This window comes from Bos mutus, chromosome X, assembly GCF_027580195.1.
Source record: "Bos mutus isolate GX-2022 chromosome X, NWIPB_WYAK_1.1, whole genome shotgun sequence".
Classification (NCBI taxonomy): domain Eukaryota; kingdom Metazoa; phylum Chordata; class Mammalia; order Artiodactyla; family Bovidae; genus Bos; species Bos mutus.
The window spans coordinates 80,489,908-80,511,018 of record NC_091646.1 but is presented as its reverse complement, the minus strand read 5'-3'; the positions used below and the strand labels follow the sequence as shown (position 1 = coordinate 80,511,018).

At 38.1% G+C, this 21,111-nt stretch overlaps 1 protein-coding gene and 1 long non-coding RNA gene across 2 annotated transcripts in view; both read left to right on the top strand.

Annotated features, from left to right (window-relative positions):
* LOC138986354 (uncharacterized) overlaps positions 1–19,390 on the top strand; it is a 28,464-nt gene extending 9,074 nt beyond the window's left edge. Inside the window, exons 2-3 of the long non-coding RNA XR_011463186.1 lie at positions 3,935–4,085; positions 17,402–19,390. This is a non-coding gene — a long non-coding RNA (uncharacterized lncRNA). The remainder of the gene's footprint in view (positions 1–3,934; positions 4,086–17,401) is intronic.
* On the top strand, positions 12,312–13,019 carry LOC102287097 (high mobility group protein B3). The gene has a single exon (XM_005888472.2). It carries the CDS (start codon positions 12,330–12,332, stop codon positions 13,017–13,019), a length of 690 nt encoding a protein of 229 aa, XP_005888534.2. The 5' UTR covers positions 12,312–12,329.
* Positions 19,391–21,111: the final 1,721 nt, after the last annotated feature.

The following is a 21,111-nucleotide window of genomic DNA, read 5'->3' as shown; positions in this document are numbered from 1 at the left end:
CAGTTAGAACTGGACATGGAACAACAGACTGGTTCCAAATCAGAAAAGGAGTACGTCAAGGCTGTACATTGTCACCCTGCTTATTTAACTTATATGCAGAGTACATCATGAGAAATGCTGGGCTGGAAGAAGCACAAGCGGAATCAAGATTGCCAGGAGAAATATCAATAACCTCAGATATGCAGATGACACCACCCTTATGGCAGAAAGTGAAGAGGAACTAAAAAGCCTCTTGATGAGAGTGAAAGAGGAGAGTGAAAAAGTTGGCTTAAAGCTCAACATTCAGAAAACTAAGATCATAGCATCTGGTCCCATCACTTCATGGGAAGTAGATGGGGAAACAGTGGAAACAGTGTCAGACTTTATTTTTTTGGGCTCCAAAATCACTGCAGATGGTGATTGCAGCCATGAAATTAAAAGACGCTTACTCCTTAGAAGGAAAGTTATGCCCAACCTAGACAGCATATTCAAAAGCAGAGACATTATTTTGCCAACAAAGGTCCATCTAGTCAAGGCTATGGTTTTTCCAGTAGTCATGTATGGATGTGAGAGTTGGACTATAAAGAAAGCTGAGCGCCGAAGAATTGAAGCTTTTGAACTGTGATGTTGGAGAAGACTCTTGAGAGTCCTTTGGACTGCAAGAAGATCCAACCAGTCCATGCTAAAGGAGATCATTCCTGGGTGTTCATTGGAAGGACTGATGTTGAAGCTGAAACTCCAATATTTTGGCCACCTGATGCGAAGAACTTACTCATTTGAAAAGACCCTGATGCTGGGAAAGATTGAGGGCAGGAGGAGAAGGGGATGACAGAGGATGAGATGGTTGGATGGCATCACCAACTCTATGGACATGGGTTTGGGTGGACTCTGGCAGTTGATGATGGACAGGGAGGCCTGGCGTGCTGCAGTTCATGGGGTCGCAAAGAGTCGGACACAACTGAGTGACTGAACTGAACTGATGGGTTACAAAAGTATGCTTATTTAAGTAATCGTCACCCTTTAAGAATCCTCCGAGAATCCTCAGAAATAAGTGGATAAGGTAACAGTAGATTATAGGTTTCATAATATGTCAACTGGGGTCACTGGTGGTTCAGATAGTAAAGAATCTGCCTGCAATGTGGGAGACCCAGGTTTGATCCCTGGGTTGGGATGATCCCCTGGAGAGGGGAATGGTAACCTACTCCATTATTCTTGCCTGGAGAATTCCATGGACAGAGTACCCTGGCAGGTTATAGTCCATGGGGTCAATACTTAAAGTTTTACCTTTTAAAAAATTAGTTGCATAAGGTGGGTGCTCCTTTGGATTGTTAACTGATTTTTATTTTTATAGAATTCTAAAATGAACATCCTTGTAAATAGCTTTGTACATGTATGCACTCCTTAAAACAGATGCTGGAAATGGAATTGCTCCAGTGGGTATGCACATTTTATAATTGGATACCTATTGCCAACTTGCCCTCTAAAAGAAATTATACAAGTTTAGATTCACTGGACCAGAGTATGAGAGTGATTTTCTCCCATATCTTGCCAAAGCTGTGCATTTTCATTCATGTTTTTTTTGCTAGTCTGATGTGTGTAAAGTGATATGTCATTACTTTCATTATTTTTTATTTTTAGTAAAATTGAGCACCTTTTGTTTCTTAGCTATTTGGGTCCTTCCTTTTTCAAATGTGCAGCTTGTTTGTGTTGTTTGCCCATGTTTTCATTGAATTTAGTATTTTCTTGCTGGTTATGAAAGTTCTCTTTTTAAATTTTTTATTATAAAAAATTTTATTCAGGTGACATTGACTTATAACATTATATGTTTCATATATACCACATTATATTTCTACTTCTGAATGCACACCAGCATGCTCACTACCAAAAATTTATTTCCCATTTATCATTATTCACTTGGCCCCCTTTCCCCAGTGTGCATTCCCTCCTTTGGTAACCACTACTGTGTCCCATATATACATGTTTGTTTTGTTTTGGTTTATTCATTTATCTTTCATTGTTTGTTTGTATTCCACATATGAGTGGCATCATACAGTATTTGTCTATTTCACTTTAGCATAATACCCTTATTATCCACTCATGTTGTCATAAATGGCAAGACTTCATCTTTATTATGACTGAGTAGTATATACCATCCTCTTTATCCATTCATCTGTTGATGGGCTCTTAGGTTTTTTCCATATGTTGGCTACTGTAATAATGCTGTGATGAACATAGGGGTACACATATCTTTTAAAATCGGTATTTTTGTATTCTCTGGATAAATACCAAAAAGTGTAATAACTAGATCATATGGTAGTTCTTAATTTTTTGAGAAATCTCCATACTGTTTTCCATAGCAGCACAAATAAATGGATAGATATTTTGTGCTCATGGATTGGAAGAATTAACATTGTTGACATGTCCATATTACCTACCACAGTCTACAAATTCAATGAAATCCCTATCAAAACCTCAAGGAAATTTTCACAGAAATAGAACAGAAAATTTAAATGGAAGCACAAAGACCTCAAATAGCCAAAGTAATCCTTAGAAGAAAGAACAAAGCTGGAGGTATCACACTCCCTGATTTCAAACTATGTTACAAAGCTATAGTAATCAAAACAGCATGGTATTGGCAGAAAAATAAGATATCTAGATCAATGGAACATAGTTGAAAGCCCCAAAATAAACTCATACATATAAGGAAAATTAATTTACAGCAAGTAGCAAAGAATTTACAATGGAGAAAGTTTAGTCTCTTCACTAAATGGTGTTATTAAAACTGGACAGCCACATAAAAGAAAAAGAAAAGAAAAAAGAAATTAGGCTATTATCTCATACCATACACAAAAATAAACTCAAAATGGATTAAAGGCTTGAATGTAAAGCCTGAAACCATAAACTCCTAGAAGAAAACAGAGGCAGTATGCTCATTGACACAGATCTTAGCAATATCTTTCTAGATATATTTCCTTAGGCAAGAGAAACCAAAGCAAAAATAAACAAATGGGACTACATCAAACTAAAAAGCTTTGCATAACAAAATAAATCATCAACAAAATAAAAAGACAACCTACTCAAGGGGAGAAGATATTTGCATATCATATAGCCAATAAGGTGCTAATATCCAAATATATAAAGAATTCATACAACCCAACAACAACAAAACCCCAAACAACTAGGTTTTAAAATGGAATAGCTCTTTTTATAGTGTGGATAATAACCCTTTGTCTTCCTGTTTCTAATATTTTCCTGAGTTTGTTATTTGTCTTTAACATTGTAAATTTTTTTCTTGGAATATACAAATTTAAAATATTTTCTTTATTTTAATCAAATTATTATTCATTTCATTTATAATAGCAGTTAATTGTACTATATTTTGAAGAGCTTTCCCTACCTCAAGATTATAAAATTCTTTCTCCATGTTTTCTCCTAGCACTTTTATGTTTTTAATTTTTACTTTTGAATACTTGTAGCATATAGGTTTTATTTTGAGGTACAAAACAAATGTAGATTTCCAACTTTAATTCTTCCCAATGGCTACCCAATTGTTCCTACATAATTATGTTAAATTAAATTAAATAGTTGCCATTTTACTCGTTCATTTGAAATGCTCCTTTATTAAATGCTATATTTCCTAGATATTTTAGAGTCCATTTCTAGAATCTAATGTTCTACTGTGTAATAGTAAAGTGTGTTAGTGCTGAAGCCAGACTACCTGGGTTTGTACCCAGCTCTGCTACTTATGGTTTCTGTATCTGTAAAATGGGGAAAATAGTACCCATATCTTAGAGTTGTGATTATTAGATAAGTTTCATTTATGTAAAATTATTAGTGGTCCCTGGCACATAGGGAGCACTGATATTTTTATAATATTTATTATTACAATTTTTATTATCATTTTTCATAGTACATGATAACATCATCTGCATATGATATTTCTAATATCTTGTAGAATGAATCCTGTGCGTGCTCAGTTGCTTCAGTTGTGTCCGACTCTTTGCAACCTGATGGACCGTAGCCTGACAGGCTCCTCTGTCCACGGGATTTTCCAGGCAAGAAGACTGGAGTGGGTTGCCCTCCTCCAGGGGATCTTCCCATCTCAGGTATCGAATCCATGTCTCCTGTGTCTCCTGTGTTGCAGGTGGATTCTTTACCTGCTGAGCCATTGGTGAAGTCCAGACTGCTAGGCAGCTTGAATAATTTGCAGATGACCTGTGGTGACTCTACTTATCCTCCACTCTTATATTTCATCCACATTAGGCATCTTAATTCTAAGCAGTTAGGGATGGGGAGAAGAGGAAAGAAGGGAGAGGAGCAAAACTGTCCCTATTCAAAGATGATGTGATTGTCTACACAGACAGTCACAAATAAACATGTGTGTGCATGCACACACACACACTCATTCTCCTGGAACTAATAAATGAATTTAGCAAGGTTCAAGAATACAAGATCAGCACACAGAAAGCAATCACATTTCTATATACTAGCAATAAATAATACTACTTATAATAGCTCCAAAAAATGGAATAGGTAAAATCTAACAAAACATGTGCAGGATTTATTTATATGCTAAAACTGCAAAAATGTTGATGAAAGAAATCTCCAAAGACCTAAATAACTGGAGAAATATACCATGTTTATGGACAGGATGAGTTGACTCTGAAATTTATGTGGACAGGCAAAGGAAGTAGAATAACCAAAATTATGTTGAGAATATTGATAAAGGTGGAAGAATCACACCATCTGATTTTAAGGCTTACTGTACAGCTCAGTAATCAAGACATTGTGGTATTAGAGAAGTGACAGACATGTAGAGCAATGCAACAGAATAGAGAATACAGAAATAGACCTACATAAATATGGTCAATTGATTTTTTGACAAGGTGCAAAGAACTCAATGGAGAAATGACAGTCTTTTCAACAAATGGTATGTGTGATATTGGAATGATTGGATATCCATGTGTAAGAAATGAACCTTGACCAAAACCTCACATCTTGTATAAAAATTAACTTAAAGTGGATCATAGATCTGAATGTCAATAAAAAGACTATAAAATTTTTGGAAGAAAACATAGACAAACATCTGGAACTTTTATATTGCTAGCAGGCATGCAAAATAGTACAGCCACCCTGGAAAAGAATTAGGTAGTTTCATATAAAGTTAAATATACACTTAACATGCATGTATGCTAGTGTGTGCTACTTTGTTTTAGTCATGTCCGACTCTTTGCAACCCCATGGACTGTAGCCTGCCAGACTCCTCTGTCCATGGGATTTTCCAGGCAAGAATATTGGAGTGGGTTGCCGTGCCCTCCTCCAGGGGATCTTCCAGACCCAGGGATCGAACCTGCATCTCTTACATCTCCTGCATTGGCACGTGGGTTCTTTACCACTAGCACCACCTGGGAAGTTAATGGCCCAATAATCCCAATCCTAGATATTTACACTGGAGAAATAAAAACTTATGTTCACACAGATACTGTACACAAAAACTTAAAGTGTTCTATTCATAATCACCAACATCTGGATAATAACAAATATCCTTTGTGGAATGAATGGATAAACAAAACTGTGGTACATTCATCCAGTGGAATATTACTCAATGATAAAAAGGAAAAAACATGCAACAACTTGAATCAATCTGAAAGGTATTGGGCTGAGTGAAAGAAGATGATCTCAAAACATTACATACTGTATACTTTCATTTATATGACATCTTTAAAAGGATAAAAGTATAGTGATGGAGAACAAATCAGTGGCTAGGAATGGGAGGAGAGTGTGACTTCAAAGCAATAGCATACATGAGTTTTCTGGGGTGATGGAACTGTACTGTATCCTGTTTACAGTGGCAGTTACATAAATCTATGTGTGTGTTAAAATGGAACTGTATACACAAAAATCAAATTTCCTGTCTGTTAATTAAAAATAAAATGCAAAAAAAGATTCTAGAATTAGAATGACACATGCTATGTCTTTTGGGTCAGTACACAACTGCAGCTTTGTTTAACTGTTTTAATTTGAACAATTTCTTCTGAAAATTCTAAGCTCACTATAAAATATCCTAGGTACAGCTAGGCCTCTGTACTCAAGCTAGTTAACCCTGTCATGTCCTGCAAGTGCATCAGTTAGAATTCTTTCAGTTGCAAGTAGTGGCAAAGCCAACACAAAGTGAATCAACCAGTAAGGCCATTTCATCATCTCCCATACATACATGTGCTCAGTCGCTTAGTCGTGTCTGACTCTTTGCAACCCCATGGACGGTAGCCCGCCAGGCTTCTCTGTCTATGTATTTTCCCAGGCAAGAATACTGGAATTTCCTGCTCCAGTGGATCTTCCCAACCCAAGGATCGGACCCATGTCTCTTGCATCTCCCGCATTGGCAGGCAGATTCTTTACCACTGAGCCACCTGAGAAGCTCCATATATACATAGATGGAGGTATTCAAGAGTAGATGATTCAATAGCTCAGAAACATCATTAAGTGCTGACTTACTTCCATCCTGTTCCACCATCCTCAGCCTATGGTCCTTCACCTTATGATCCTGAGATGGCCACAACTACTTAGTCATCATATAGTCTTATACCAACGTCAAGAGGCTAACTGCCATGTATCCCTTATTATGACTAAAAGAAACTTTTCCCATGAGCCTCCCCCCGCCCCCCGCCCCGTAGCTCAATGGCCAAAAGTCATGTCTCATGCTTATATTGAAGCCAACAATTTGGCAAGTTAAATAGAATTACCATGATTAGTTGCCTCAGACAAGTGCCACTTGCATTATGACCCCTGGACTGGTACTAGTCTGCAAACTGTTAGTTACCAACTAGGTTTAGAAATTGAGATTATACATTCAGAAACTTTTAAAAAATTGAAGTATAGTTGATTAACAATGTTGTGTTAGTTTCAGGTGTAGAGCAAAGTGATTCAGTTATATATATTTCAGTTGTGTATATTTTTAGATTCTTTTCCACTATAGATAATTTTAAGATATTGAATATACTTCCCTGTGTTATACAGTAGGTTCTTGTTGGTTATTTATTTTATATAGAGTAGTGTGTATTTATTAATCCCAGACTGTTGATTTATCCCTCCCCCTTTGCCCCTTTGTTTTCTATGTCTGTTGTTTAAAAACTTTAATAATGAGTTGACTAAGTAGTTGTTATGTCTTTTGAATATAATAAAAATTGGGGGCTGGCATTTTGTAGGTAGGTCTTCACTTGAGAATCCCAGCTCCCAAGATGCACAGGATTGCTCTAAACATTCACAAAAGTGGGGACTATATTAGAAAGGAAAAAATTGTAGGATGTCCGTTGGGTAGGGTACCAACAGTGTGGGCCATGCAAAAAAATTTATGGGAATGATGTTGCTCCTAGAAACCCTGGAAAATCCCAGACAAGAACAGACTTGGGGTCCAGTGCTGCAGAGCAGTCTCTTCTTTTGGCTTCATTTGTATGTTTACCTGTGGTGCTACCACTCTCAGGCGAGAGAGTCTTGAGCAGCCAGGTGGAGTTGTGCCTCTTGTAGGAAGCCACACCCCAAAACCTGTTTCTCAGCTGGCAACATTACCTGTGTTTTTTGTAATACCAGAAAGTCCTCCTTAGAAGGCTATAATTGGCCTACATCTGCCATTCTTACTCACAACACCAAAAACAAAAGCAAGAGAGAAAAAAATCCACTAGACATGCCAAATTAGGTACATACAGTCAGCTGGCCATGATGACTCACTCTGTAGCCTGTGACAGGGGCTCTCAAACTTTTCTGAGCTCAATTCACAGAGTAAGAAATATATTTAACATCACAACTCAGTATATATGTACCTGCACACATATGCACAAACACATACCTGAAATCAGCGTTTCAAAAAACAGTATTTACTGTGTGTAATACAACTCTTTTAAACAATTGTACTTTTTTTCATTAAAAAATTATGATCTCCATCCCACTAAATCAATGTCACTGCCCACCAATGTGTTACAACCTATAGTTTAGGGAAAAAAATGCCCTTAAGTGGGAAGATGTAATGGTTTTCAATTACAGAGGCCTTTAGAGTGGCTACCAGTGGGTCAGTGTGCAATGTTCTGGCTCCATCTGCATCTGTACCAACACTTGAGCCCTAACACCAAGACAGTGCTTCTACAGCCTTATCTTTTTTCTCATAAGCTTTGCTGACCTCAGAGCTCTGGCTTCCTAAATCACCTGCCTTAGCAGTAAGAAGGCCAGAGGCTCTCCAGGCTGTTCATGGAGCCTGAGTTGCCCTAGCAACATTTGACTGTAATTGACTCCCGCTGTTACCTGCCTAGCCTGCTTCTCCACACTGCAGGCTATGGCCCCCTTTTCTTCTGCCTTTCGTAACAATCCTCCCATCCTTGTTACACAGACAGATGTCTGCTTGCTTATCCTTCCCCCTCCTGATACATGGTCAGATTCCTGGCACACACCTCCCTGGTACCCTCCACATTGCCAAATACTTGCTCTGACATGATTAAACACTTTTGGATATGGATGATTTGCATGTCTTTCAGATCACAAACAATATCTTAATGTTGGTCAGTTTAAATCAGAGATCACAAGCTCAAATATAGGCAAGGGCTAGGTAGGTCACACAAAAGCCTACATGGACACTGTGCCTCTTCCTAAGAGGAGCAATGCCTTTTCTGTCCAGCTGATTTTGCCATACAGAAATGCACATCCGTATGGCCAGAATCTCCTGACTTTTCCAGAGAAGCCATAAAATCTGAGTTTTTACATGAACTCTACCAATTTTTATATGCTGACAAGTAATTTAAAAATATGGGCCAAATCAAACACATCTGTAGACTGGATTTGTTTAGCAGACTACCAGTTTGCAAGCTCTGTTCTAAGCTCTCCTCTATCCTCTATCTTGCATTTGGACTTGAAGTCTAAAACCACCATCAAATAACTGGGCTTAAATTGACTTTAAATCTCTCTCTCCCAGATGGCCACAGTAATCAGGTAAGACTCTTAAGAGGTGTTCATGGAGTGAAAGCAGTAGGTTCCACTGTTTTTACTGGGCACTGGAGCACCCATTTCTATATATCACTGTGTTCTTATTTGTTCCAGTCATGTAGTGAGGATGTAAGGCTGGCCACTGGAGAAAGCTTGATATCTTGGGGAGGGAGCCCTTCTCTTGGTGCTTTTTCTTTGACTATACTTATTAATTACATAATATTTCCCTTCCAAGTATTCCCATCTGTACCTGAAGTAGAAGCTTTTGCCCTTTCAGAAGTATTGGGAAGAGAACTTAGCACCCACTGTCCTACTCCTGCCTTTACTCACCTCTTTCCCACAGTGACTGATGGATAAGATTCCAAAATGTCATTGCAGGCTTATTGCTCAGGCCCTGTTGAGCATTATGCTCTCTATTTTTCAGAGCTCACTTGTTCATATCAAGTTTGTGTCCTCCTCTCTGCACCTCCATGTGGTCAGCCCCACTTGGGTGAGCTCAGCAGGGTGAGGTCACCCTCGGTAAGTTGTAGTCTAGGCTTGGGATGAAAAAGTTGAAAACCTGTTTCAGACTGCAGGCCACAGACCCATTCTCTAAGCCAGTCTTGTCAACAGTAACTTTCAATATTTATATATATATCCATTAGTTTGAAATTCAAAGGGAGATAATGAGGTAATTATAGGACCTTTAGAGAGATCCTATGGGTAAAAAAACTTTGGAAATGGTTACAAGGACTGGCATTTGAGATCTAGAGTAACATTTGAGGGAGGCAGTTCTCCGTATGGGAGTATGGTGGCTGGCATGCATAGGTGTTGCAACTGCTTTTTTTTTTTTTGTAAGAGTAGGCACCTTAGAAAGCACTGGCCATACATATCATTGACTATGGGAATTTGCAGAAGTTTATATTATGATTGGCGTCTGCAGGCGTACGACTGCTTCTAATAGATGGCAACTTTAGAAAGCATAGGCCTCATAGGTTTTTGACCTTACAACTGTGGCTGGTGTCTAAAAGCAGGTGGGCCGAAGTGGGTCCTAGTAAGAACAGACTGTGGATGCTTTTGTGGCGGAAACAGGGATTAGGGTATCAGGAAAAGAATATTTTGGTACTTGTTAAGGTTTACCTCAAAACAGCTTCAAAGCAGCATCAGAGGACTGAAAAAATTTTACTCCCTTTTTCTTAATTCTTAGCCAGGACCATAGGCTGGGGATTTTAACTGCAAAAGTAGCTAAGTTCCAGGTGAGTACTAAGAAGTCAGATTATATCTTTACATTCAGTAGATGGAATTTGATCAGCACTGTTATCTTGATTTGAATTGCATCCTATCCCAGAGGCAAGGGAAAACTCTGGAGGAGCTGCCTTTTTTAATTTTTGCGGCACATCCACAGACTCCCAGACCACCACACATACACCATCTCCACATGGTCTCAGGCTGGCTCTGGATTAACTAATAACATAAACCACGACCATGACTTTGGATTTTAAAGACCCAGCTTAACCTAGGAAAGCAGATGATTTTTATCAAGGTACAGCTAGAGAAATGAGAGTCCTTACCGTATATAGGCTATAGCATCTTCTTGTATTGAGGTGGAGAAACATGTCTTAAAATTATTAAAATTCCAAACACTAAGCAAAAATACTTTAAAGACCGCCTTCTCAAAGAATATGATTTGCTCACAAAATCAAGGTATTGGGTTTCTTTCAGAATAATGTTTCATACTAATATATTTGTGAGTGATATGACATGATGTTTGAGACTAGCTTAATATTCCAGGCCACATTCTATAGTGGCTTAGACAGTAAAGAATCCACCTGCAATGCAGGAGACCTGGGTTTGATCCCTGGGTTAGGAAGATCCCCTGGAGAAGGGAATGGCTACCCACTCAGTATTCTTGCCTGGAGAATCCCATGGACAGAGGAGCCTGGCAGGCTAAAGTCCACGGGGTCGCAAAGAATCAGACATGAGTGAGCAACTAACACTTTCACACTTTTTACACATATATGAACCCCAGTGTAACCACAAATCAAAGACCTATTAATATAATAGATACACAAAAACCAAAAAGAAAGACGCAAAAACGTACTGCTAAATAAAGTCATCAAACCATATGTAGAAACAAAATGAAGAAGAAATGAACAGAGCATAATTACCAGAACCACTGTGAAACAGGACAAAAACGAAAATAAGTACATAATTATCAACAATTACTTTAAATGTCAACAGAATAAATGCTCTGGTCAAAAGACTTAAAGTGGTTGATTGGATAAAAACAATACCCTTCAATATCCTGCCTACAAGAAACTCACTTCAGGGCTATTAGACACAGACTGAAAGAGGCATGTCATTTGTTGGATCATAGAGAAAGCAAGGGAATACCAGAAAAGCATCTGCTTCATTGACTGTGCTAAAACCTCTGGCTGTGTGGATCACAACAAACTGTGGAAAATTTCTAAATAAAGAGATGGGAATACCAGACCATCTTACCTGTTTCCTGAGAAACCTGTATGCAGGTCAAGAAGCAACAGTAAGAACCAGACATGGAACAGCAGACTGGTTCAAAATTGGGAAAGGACTACAACAAGGCTATATATTGTCACCTTACTTATTTAATTTATATGCAGAGTACATCGTGTGAAATGCCAGGTTGGATGAATCACAAGCTGGAATCAAAATTGCTGGGAGAGATATCAACAACCTCAGACATGCAGATGATACTACCCTAATGGCAGAGAGTGAAGAGGAACTCTCAAAGAGTTTTTTTTTTCCTCTCTTTGTAAAAAGAGAGATGTTAAACGAATTAGGTTTGTTTGATGTGTTAAACTGCATGAATAACATTGTCAAATAAAAAGTGATGCTTAACCTTCCCTAGGCTTTATTTGTATGGATAAATATTATTAATGTATGTATTCACAGACTGTATGAAATTTCTAAAAATTTATCAATACCTTCCATGAAATATCCTGGCATAATATTAGCAGTCATAATTCCAATTATTATTTAGAATGTTGTATATCACAAAAACAACCAAATTGTGTTACTTTTATAATAAAATTTCATCAAATTTAAAAAAAAAAAATAAAGAGCCTCTTGATGAGGGTGAAAGAGGAGCATGAAAAAGCTGGCTTGAAACTCAACATTTAAAAAAACTAAGATCATGGCATCCGGTCCCATCACTTCATGGAAAATAGAAGGGGAAAAAGTGGAAGAAGTGACAGATTTTATTTTCTTGGGCTCCAAAATCAATGCAGACAGTGACTGCAGCCATGAAATTAAAAGATGCTTGCTCCTTGGAGGCAACTCTTGTGGATGCAGCTACACGAGGCTGTGGAGTACTGAGCTATGCATCATGCCCTGGGCTGCACAGACTAGTGAATAATACAGTCAAGATGGCTAAAGGTGATCCTGAGAAACCAAAGGGCAAGATGTCTGCTCATGCCTTCTTTGTGCAGATGTGCAGAAAGAAACATAAGAAAACCCCCAAGGTCCCTGTCAATTTTGCTGAGTTTTCCAAGAAATGCTCTGAGAGATGGAAGACCATGTCTGGGAAAGAGAAGTCTACATTTGATGAAATGGCAAAGGCAGATAAAGTGCACTATAATCAGGAAATGAAGGATTATGGATCAGCTAAGGGAGGCAAGAAGAAGGACCCTAATGCCCCCAAGAGACCACCGTCTGGATTTTTCCTATTTTTCTCTGAATTCTGCTCCAAAATCAAGTCTACAAACCCTGGCATCTCTATTGGAGATGTGGCAAAGAAGCTGGGTGAGATGTGGAATAACTTAAGTGACAGTAAGAAGCAGCTATACATCAACAAGGATGCAAAGCTAAAGAAGTATGAGAAGGATGTTGCAGACTATAAAGGGGAGTTTGATGGTACCAAGGGTCCTGCTAAAGTTGTCCAGAAAAAGGTGGAAGAGGAAGAGGATAAGGAGGAAGAGGATGAATTTAAAAAAAAACTGTTGATCTGTCTGTCTCCTTGTGAAAACCTTAGAGTAGGGAGCACCATGATTGACACACCTCTCACCCAAGACATGTCTGTTGCCCTCATTAGGTTTAATTACCCAACTGGATCATGATCATATTGTAGTCTCTCAAAGTGCTCTAGCAATTAGCAGTGGTTTACATGAAGTGGCCATGGATGTATGGAGCACCTGGAAACTGTATCAAAGTTATACATATTTCCAAACATTTTTAAAATGAAAAGGCTCTCATCTTCTCCTCACTCTGTGCACTTTGCTGTTGGTGTGACAAGACATTTAAAAATATTTCTGGCATTTTTTTTTTTAATTTGGAAGGTGGTGTGTTAACTCTATGGTCATTGGCTAGAAATCCCGAGTTCTCAACTGATTACATAGCTATAGTTTGTGAAAAAAAAGAACAAAGCAACCAAGACACACTCTTGATGCTCCTTGCTTGGTGTGGAGGCTGTGGGGGTGATGCCTTCTGGAGGGGCCGTAGCTCAGGGTGTGCACTGTGGGGCATCCATTTATCTTCAGGTTGTCATGTTTTTGTATATAGTGACATAGCATCCCATTGCCATTCTTAGCTGTGGAAAAGGAGGAGGGTCACCTGGCATGAGAAGTGTTCTGGATCCTTTTTAGTTGAAGTGTGGTTTTTTAAGCTGTTTTTTTTTTTTTTTTTTTAAACAAACCATAGAACTCTTCACTGTAAGCAAAGCCAAGAGCCACTGCACCAGTGAAAGTTCAAGAACCTTCTGTACTAAACACAATCTGCAACGTTGTTATTTTTTTGTATGTTTAGAATGCTGAAATGTTTTTGAAGTTAAATAAACAGTATTACATTTAAAAGATGCTTGCTCCCTGGAAGGAAAGCTATGACAAACCTAGACAGCATATTAAAAAGCAGAGATATCACTTTGCAGACAAAGGTACATATAGTCAAAGCTATGATTTTTCCAGTAGTGATGTATGAATGTGAGAGTTGAACTGTAAAGAAGGCTGAGCATTGAAGAATTGATGCTTTTGAATTGTGGTGCTGGAGAAGACTCTGCAGAGTCCCTTGGATCACAAAGAGATCAAACCAATAAATCCTAAAGGAAATCAACCTGAACATTCATCAGAAGGACTGACTCTGAAGCTGAATATCCAATACTTTGGCCACCTGATGCAAAGAGCTGACTTATTGGAAAAGTCCCTGATGCTGGGAAAGATTGAAGGCAAAAAGAGAAGGAGGTGGCAGAGAATGAGATGTTTAGCTAGCACCACTGACTCAATGGACATGAACTTGAGCAAACTCTGGGAGATAGTGAAGGACAGAGGAGCCCGGTGTGCTGCAGTCCATGGGATTGCAAAGAGTTGGACACAATTTAGCGACAATACAGTATAGTAATATGTACAGGAAAAATGTATTAATAGATTAATTAAAATTGGCAAAGTGTTGATAATTCACTGAGTGATTCATTATTATTCATAGGTATTTGTTATAGTGTTCTCTCTAATTTTGTGTATGTTTGAAATTTCCCATAATAAAACATTAAAAAAATAAAGTTTTGGTTTTCCTGTCAGAACAAGATCAGTGACAGAGTGAAAGAAAAAGATCTAAGAAAATATACTATTTAAGGTGGGAAAAGAAGGATTTTCTTAGGAAAATGTGATCTTGAGAACACACTACACAGAGATGAAGGGGAAATAGAAGATACACTTAAGAATCTAAAGCTTCTTAAAGATGTAACTAGAAAACAAGGATATATTAATTGTTACTAAGTCGGAGAGGTTGTTTGGGTCCCAAAGAAACCAAGAAGAGATAGGGAGAGAAGAAAAAATGCATTGGAATTACTCTAACCACAAGAGTCCATATCTACAATGCTATGAGCAGGTATTCCCATAGAAAACTGTTCTCCAAAAGCTGACCCTAGACTGTCTATATTTAGAGCAACTGGGGGAAAACCCACATAATATAGGCAAAATGTGCCCTCCCCAAAGATGTTCACACTCTAATTCCTAGAACCTGTGAATATATTACACAATAAAAGGGACTTTGCAGATGTAAATAAGGGTACAGACTTTAAGATGGGAAGATTATTCAGGTTTTTCTGGGTAGGTCCATTCTAATAACATGAGCCCTTTAAAAGCAGAAAACCTATCCTGGCTGTCAGCAAGAGAGATATGGCAGAAATCAGAGGGATTCCAAGGGTAGGATGTAAGGGTCCATGTGCAAGAACTAGAAAGAGCCCTTTGGGAGCTAAGGGCTACCTTAGCCTGTCAGATGATAGCTGACAAGGAGTCACAGTCCTCAAGTCTACCAGAGTACAGAACTAGATTTTAACAACAACCTGAGTGAGCTTGGAAACAGATTCCAGAGTCTCTGATAAGAGCCCAGCTGGCCAATACCTTGATTACAGCCTTGTGAAACTCAGCAGAGAAACCAGTTGAGCCAATCCAGACTGCTGACCTATAGAACAGTGAGATAACAAATTTGTATCACTAAATCTTGAAATCTGTGATAATTTGTTACAACAGCAATAGAAAAATATTATATGCCATAATATTAAGTGGATATAAAACATTTAAACAGATTTATGAAAGGGAGATAAGAATATCACAAAGTATTTCAAGCATTTTATTTTTTAGGAAGCAATATAAAATATTTATTCAAATTTTATACATTTATAGAGATCTTTACTTCAAGCATTTTAGATGAGTTTCAAGGCAACAAAATTATGTGTGAACATGTTCTCATGGGCAGAAGTTCAGAACATGTATGGACTTAGGACACCAAGAGAAAGAAGCAGGGAAGATGAGACACATAACAAGAGAATGGGGCCAGACAGTAATAGATCGAGTTAAGCCTAGAGTAGACATTGATTTTAATGGTGGAATTATCCAATTCTTTGAGGTGAAAGTAGATAAGAATCATTGAACTGTGGATTATTGATCTGCTTTTTCAGATTCAGAATTTCTTTTTTTTCCCCTGCCTGGTTTTATTGAGGCATAACTGACATAACACTTTTATCACACCTAAGGAAATGAACAATAATATTCTTACAATAAAATTTTAATATCTTCTAATAATATCATCCAAGCCATATTAAGATTTCCCTAGTTGTCCCCCAAATGTCTTTTTTTCATTTTTAAAACCAAGAGCCAGTCAATTTCCTGTATTGTGTGTTGTGGTCTCTTTAGTTTGTTTGAATTTGAAACATTTGTTCCACATTTTTATAAAATAGTTTTGAAGTTAAAGAAAATGGACAGCTGAGCTTGAAAACTGACAACAAAAAAAGGAGCTCCCCAGGGATCAGCAACAGCGAGAGCCCAGTCTAATCACAATCACATGAGTCTTTAAACAAATGAAAATGAAAACACAGCAACTCAAAAACTATGGGATTCAGGAAAAGCAGTGCTAAGAGGAAGGTTCATAGCAATACAAGCTTACCTCAAGAAACAAGAGAAACATCAAATAAATAACCTAACTCTATAGCTAAAGCAACTATAAAAAGAAGAAATGAAGAACCCCAAAGTTAGGAGAAAGAAAGAAATCATAAAAATCAGAGGAGAAAATTTGAAAAAGAAAAAAAGAACACTATAGCAAAAATCAACAAAAGTAAAAGCTGGTTCTTTGAGAAGATAAATAAAATAGAAAAACCATTAGCCAGACTCATCAAGAAAAAAAGAGAGAAGAATCAAATCAGCAAAATTAGAAATGAAAATGGAGAAATCACAACAGACAACACAGAAATACAAAGAAAGGATCATAAGAGACTACTATGAGCAACTATATGCCAATAAAATGGAGAACTTGGAAGAAATGGACAAGTTCTTAGAAAAGTATAACCTTCCAAAACTGAACCAGGAAAAAATAGAAGATCTGAACAGACTCATCACAAGCACAGAAATCAAAACTATAATAAAAAATCTTCCAACAAACAAAAGCCCAGGACCAGATGGCTTCACACGTGAATTCTACCAAAAATTTAGAGAAGAGCTAACACCTATCCTACTCAAACTCTTCCAGAAAATTGCAGGGGAAGGTAAACTGCCAAACTCATTCTATGAGTTTACCTTCCCCTGCCAAATTGTAAAGTAAAAAAATAAATATAAAAAAATAAATAAAAATAAATAAACCCGTAATTCCAAAATCATGTACAAAAAAAAAGAAAAATACAGACTAAAAAAAAAAAGAACAGACTTTTGGATTCTATGGGAGAAGGGGAGGGCAGGATGATTTGAGAGAAGAGCAGTGAAACATGTATATTACCATATGTGAAATAGATGACCAATCCAAGTTCGATGCATGAAACAGGGCACTTGAAGCCAGTGCACTGGGACAACCCAGAGGGATGAGATGGTGAGGGAGGTGGGAGGGGAGTTCGGGATGGGGGGACAAATATACACCCTTGGCTAATTCATGTCAATGTATGGCAAAAACTACTACAGTATTGTAAAGTAATTAGCCTCCAATTAAAATTAATTAATTAATTTAATTAATTTTGTTTTTACAGTGAAGAAGAGTAGGTCAGAGAAATATGTTGTGAGAAGGACCTGACCCATGTTTCTGACTTTGAAAGCAGAAGAGGGGCCATAAACCAAGGAATGTAGTTAGCTTCAGTTTATAGCCAGCAAGAAACTGGGGACCTTAGTCCAACAATGCAAGGAATTGAATTCTGCCAACAGCTCAAATGAGCACCAAACAGATTCTGCCCTGGAGCCAATAGACAGGAACAAGCCTGGTAACACTTGATTTTTAACTGCTAGTAAGTTCTGAGTCACAACAAACTGTGGAAAATTCTTAAAGAGATAGGAATACCAGACCACCTTACCTGCCTCCTGAGAAACCTGTGTGCTGGTCAAGAAGCAACAGTAAGAACCAGACATGGAAGAACAGACTTCTTCAAAATTGGGGAAGGAGTACATCAAGGCTGTATATTGTCACCCTGCTTATTTAACTTATATGCAGAGTACATCATGTGAAATGCCAGGCTGGATGAATCACAAGCTGGAATCAAGATTGCTGGGAGAAATATCAACAACCTCAGATATGCAGATGATACCACCCTAATGGCAGAAAGTGAAGACGAACTAAAGAGCTTCTTGATGAGGAAGAGGAGTGTCAAAAAACTAGCTTGAAACAAACTCAACATTCAAAAAACGAAGATCATGGCATCTTGTCCCATCATTTCATGGCAAATAGATGAGGAAAAACTGGAAACAGTGACAGATTTGATTTTCTTGGTCTCCAAAATCACTACAGATGGTAACTGCAGCCATGAAATTCAGAGATGGTTGCTCCTTGGAAGGAAAGCTATGACAAACCTAGACAGCATATTAAAAAGCAGAGACATTATTTTACCAACAAAGGTTTGTAGTCAAAGCTATGGTTTTTCCAGTAGTCATGTATGGATGTGAAAGTTGGACCATAAAGAAAGCTGAGTGCCAAAGAACTGATGCTTTCAAACTGTGGTGCTAAAGAAGACTCTAGAGAGTCCCTTGGACAGAAAGGAGATCAAACCAGTCAACCCTAAAGGAAATCATCCCTGAATATTCATTGGAAGGGCTGGTGCTGAAGCTCCAATACTTTGGCTACCTGGTGCTAAGAGCCAACTCATTGGAAAAGACCCTCATGCTGGTAAAGACTGAAGGCAAAAACAGAAGGAGGTGTCAGAGGATGAGATGGTTGAATGGCATCACTGACCCAACGGACATGAAAGTGAGCAAACTTGGGGAGATAGTGAAAGACAGGTAAGCCTGGTGTGCTGCAGTCCATGGAGTATCAAAGAGTCGGACATGACTGAGCAACTGAACAACAGCAACAAGACCTTTGTGGGACATCTCACCTCAAGAACTGTAAAAGAGTGCACATGTATTTTAATCTGCTAAGTTTGTGGTAATTTGTTTTGGTAGCAATAGGAAACTCCTTCAGCAAGATTTTGAACCAAGCTCAGAGCCATGCTTACTTTAGGAGGAGGTGGCTGCTCACAAGAGTGTGAAGGCTGGGTCATCACACCAAGTCCATCCTCATGGCAATGTTGGGATGCCAGAAGCATGGGTTTCACAACACGGATATAAGTGGTTTCAAATAGAAATAAGGATGACCTGAGAACTAGGGGTGTCATCCCAGAAAATCTCTTAACTTTTCAAGATGACAGGTTTGTGCCAAATGCCACTCTCCAAGAGAGAAAACAGTAAACATGCATGGAGCTCCACTCTCCCCTATATGGCAAACAGTGTCATTGTTAATCTCTTGATAATTAATTAATTAACAGGACAGTTTAAATTGAGGAATTTTGGACCCTAGCTTAGACAACTAACACACTCTAAGTTGCCTCCTGTTGAGGCTGAAAGCAATATGATTACCTCTTTCTCTCACGTTTTCTATGGTTACCCTTTTTTCCTCCAGATATCACTGTCTTGGATATATGCTTTGCTTTCTGACAACAGTGTGGGTCTGGACACTGTTATGTACTAGGTTCTAGCCACATAATTTTGCTTGGGATAGCTACTTCAAGAACTGAGTTTTGTTTGTAGCTAAGAATTTTTTAAATAAATATTAATACAGATGAAGTGCAGATGGAGTTTAGTTTATTTATTATATTTTCATTTGTCTATATTGTCTAAGTTCCCCACAGCATAATAGGCTGTAAAGTCTATCCCTGTTGTATTGTCCTATCTTAAATTAAGTCCTGCCACATTGTCCAATATGGTTTACCAGAAGTCACACATTCAACCCAAGTGATAGCATTAAAATGTCCCAAATAATATATAAATGTTCTAGATTTGAATGAAACCAAGGCTTTACCAACAAATCAACAGAATGGTAGCAATCCAGCTACCTCATACACATTTTAGGGAAAGTTGGTCTTATTACTGGGAATTTGGACCATATTACTGGGAATTTGTTGTTCAGTGCAGTCATAAGTCTCATAATTTCATGTCTGAGGTGGCTATTGGAGTATGAACTAATAGGCACATAGTACTTTCAGATTAGCTGGAGACACTGTCCTCCTCTGTTGTCATGTGCCTGCATGCTGCACCAATGCACAGCCATAATTCACACACGGAAATTAGGTATTAGAGCACTCATATTCTTTAAATTTTTAAAATTCATTTTTTTTTCAGGCTCCTGCTGAATCTAATCCCCTAGGTATTTCTATAATACTATTTACTCTTAAACCCTAAAAACTGACATCTATGGGCATAATAAAAGGCCTAGTAGAATTATGAATCTCTGTGGTATGGAGCTCAAATAGCAGTGCTTTTTAAAAACACCTCAGGTACTTCTGAAAGGGGGTAAGTTTCTATATCATGGACTAACAGGAACACAGGAAAAAGAATGTATTAGTCTGATTAGGCTGCCATAACAAAGTACAATAGACTAGGTGATTTAAACAGAAATTTATTTCTCACAATTCTGGAGGAAATGATTTTGGAGTTAAATTTCTTTGTAATTTTGGAATTTCTTTCCTGAGGTCTCACTTTGGCTTACACATGAACATGCTCTTTCTGCCTCTCTGCTCACTTGCTTCTGATATCTTTTTGTGTCCTAATCTCTTCTTCTTATAAAAACACTGTAAGATTACATTAAGACCCACCTTAACAGCCCTATTTTAATTGAATTTCCTCTTTAAAGGCCCTATTTCCAAATATAGTCACATTCTGAGGGGTATAATTTAGCCATTTACAAATTTGAATTCTTGGCCCTGAAAAAGGCAGTCACTCATAAGTCTCATAATTTCATGTCTGAGGTGGCTATTGGAGTATGAACTAATAGGCACATAGTACTTTCAGATTAGCTGGAGACACTGTCCTCCTCTGTTGTCATGTGCCTGCATGCTGCACCAATGCACAGCCATAATTCACACACGGAAATTAGGTATTAGAGCACTCATATTCTTTAAATTTTTAAAATTCATTTTAAATTTTAGTTCAGTTCAGTTCAGTCACTCAGTTGTGTCTGACTCTTTGTGACCCCATGAACTGCAGCACGCCAGGCCTCCCTGTCCATCACCAACTCCCAGAGTCCACCCAAACCCATGTCCATTGAGTCGATGATGCCATCCAACCATCTCATCCTCTGTTGTCCCCTTCTCCTGCCCTCAATCTTTCCTAGCATCAGGGTCTTTTCAAATGAGTCAGCTCTTCACATCAGGTGGCCAAAGTATTGGAGTTTCAGCTTCAACATCAGTCCTTCCAATGAACACCCAGGACTGATCTC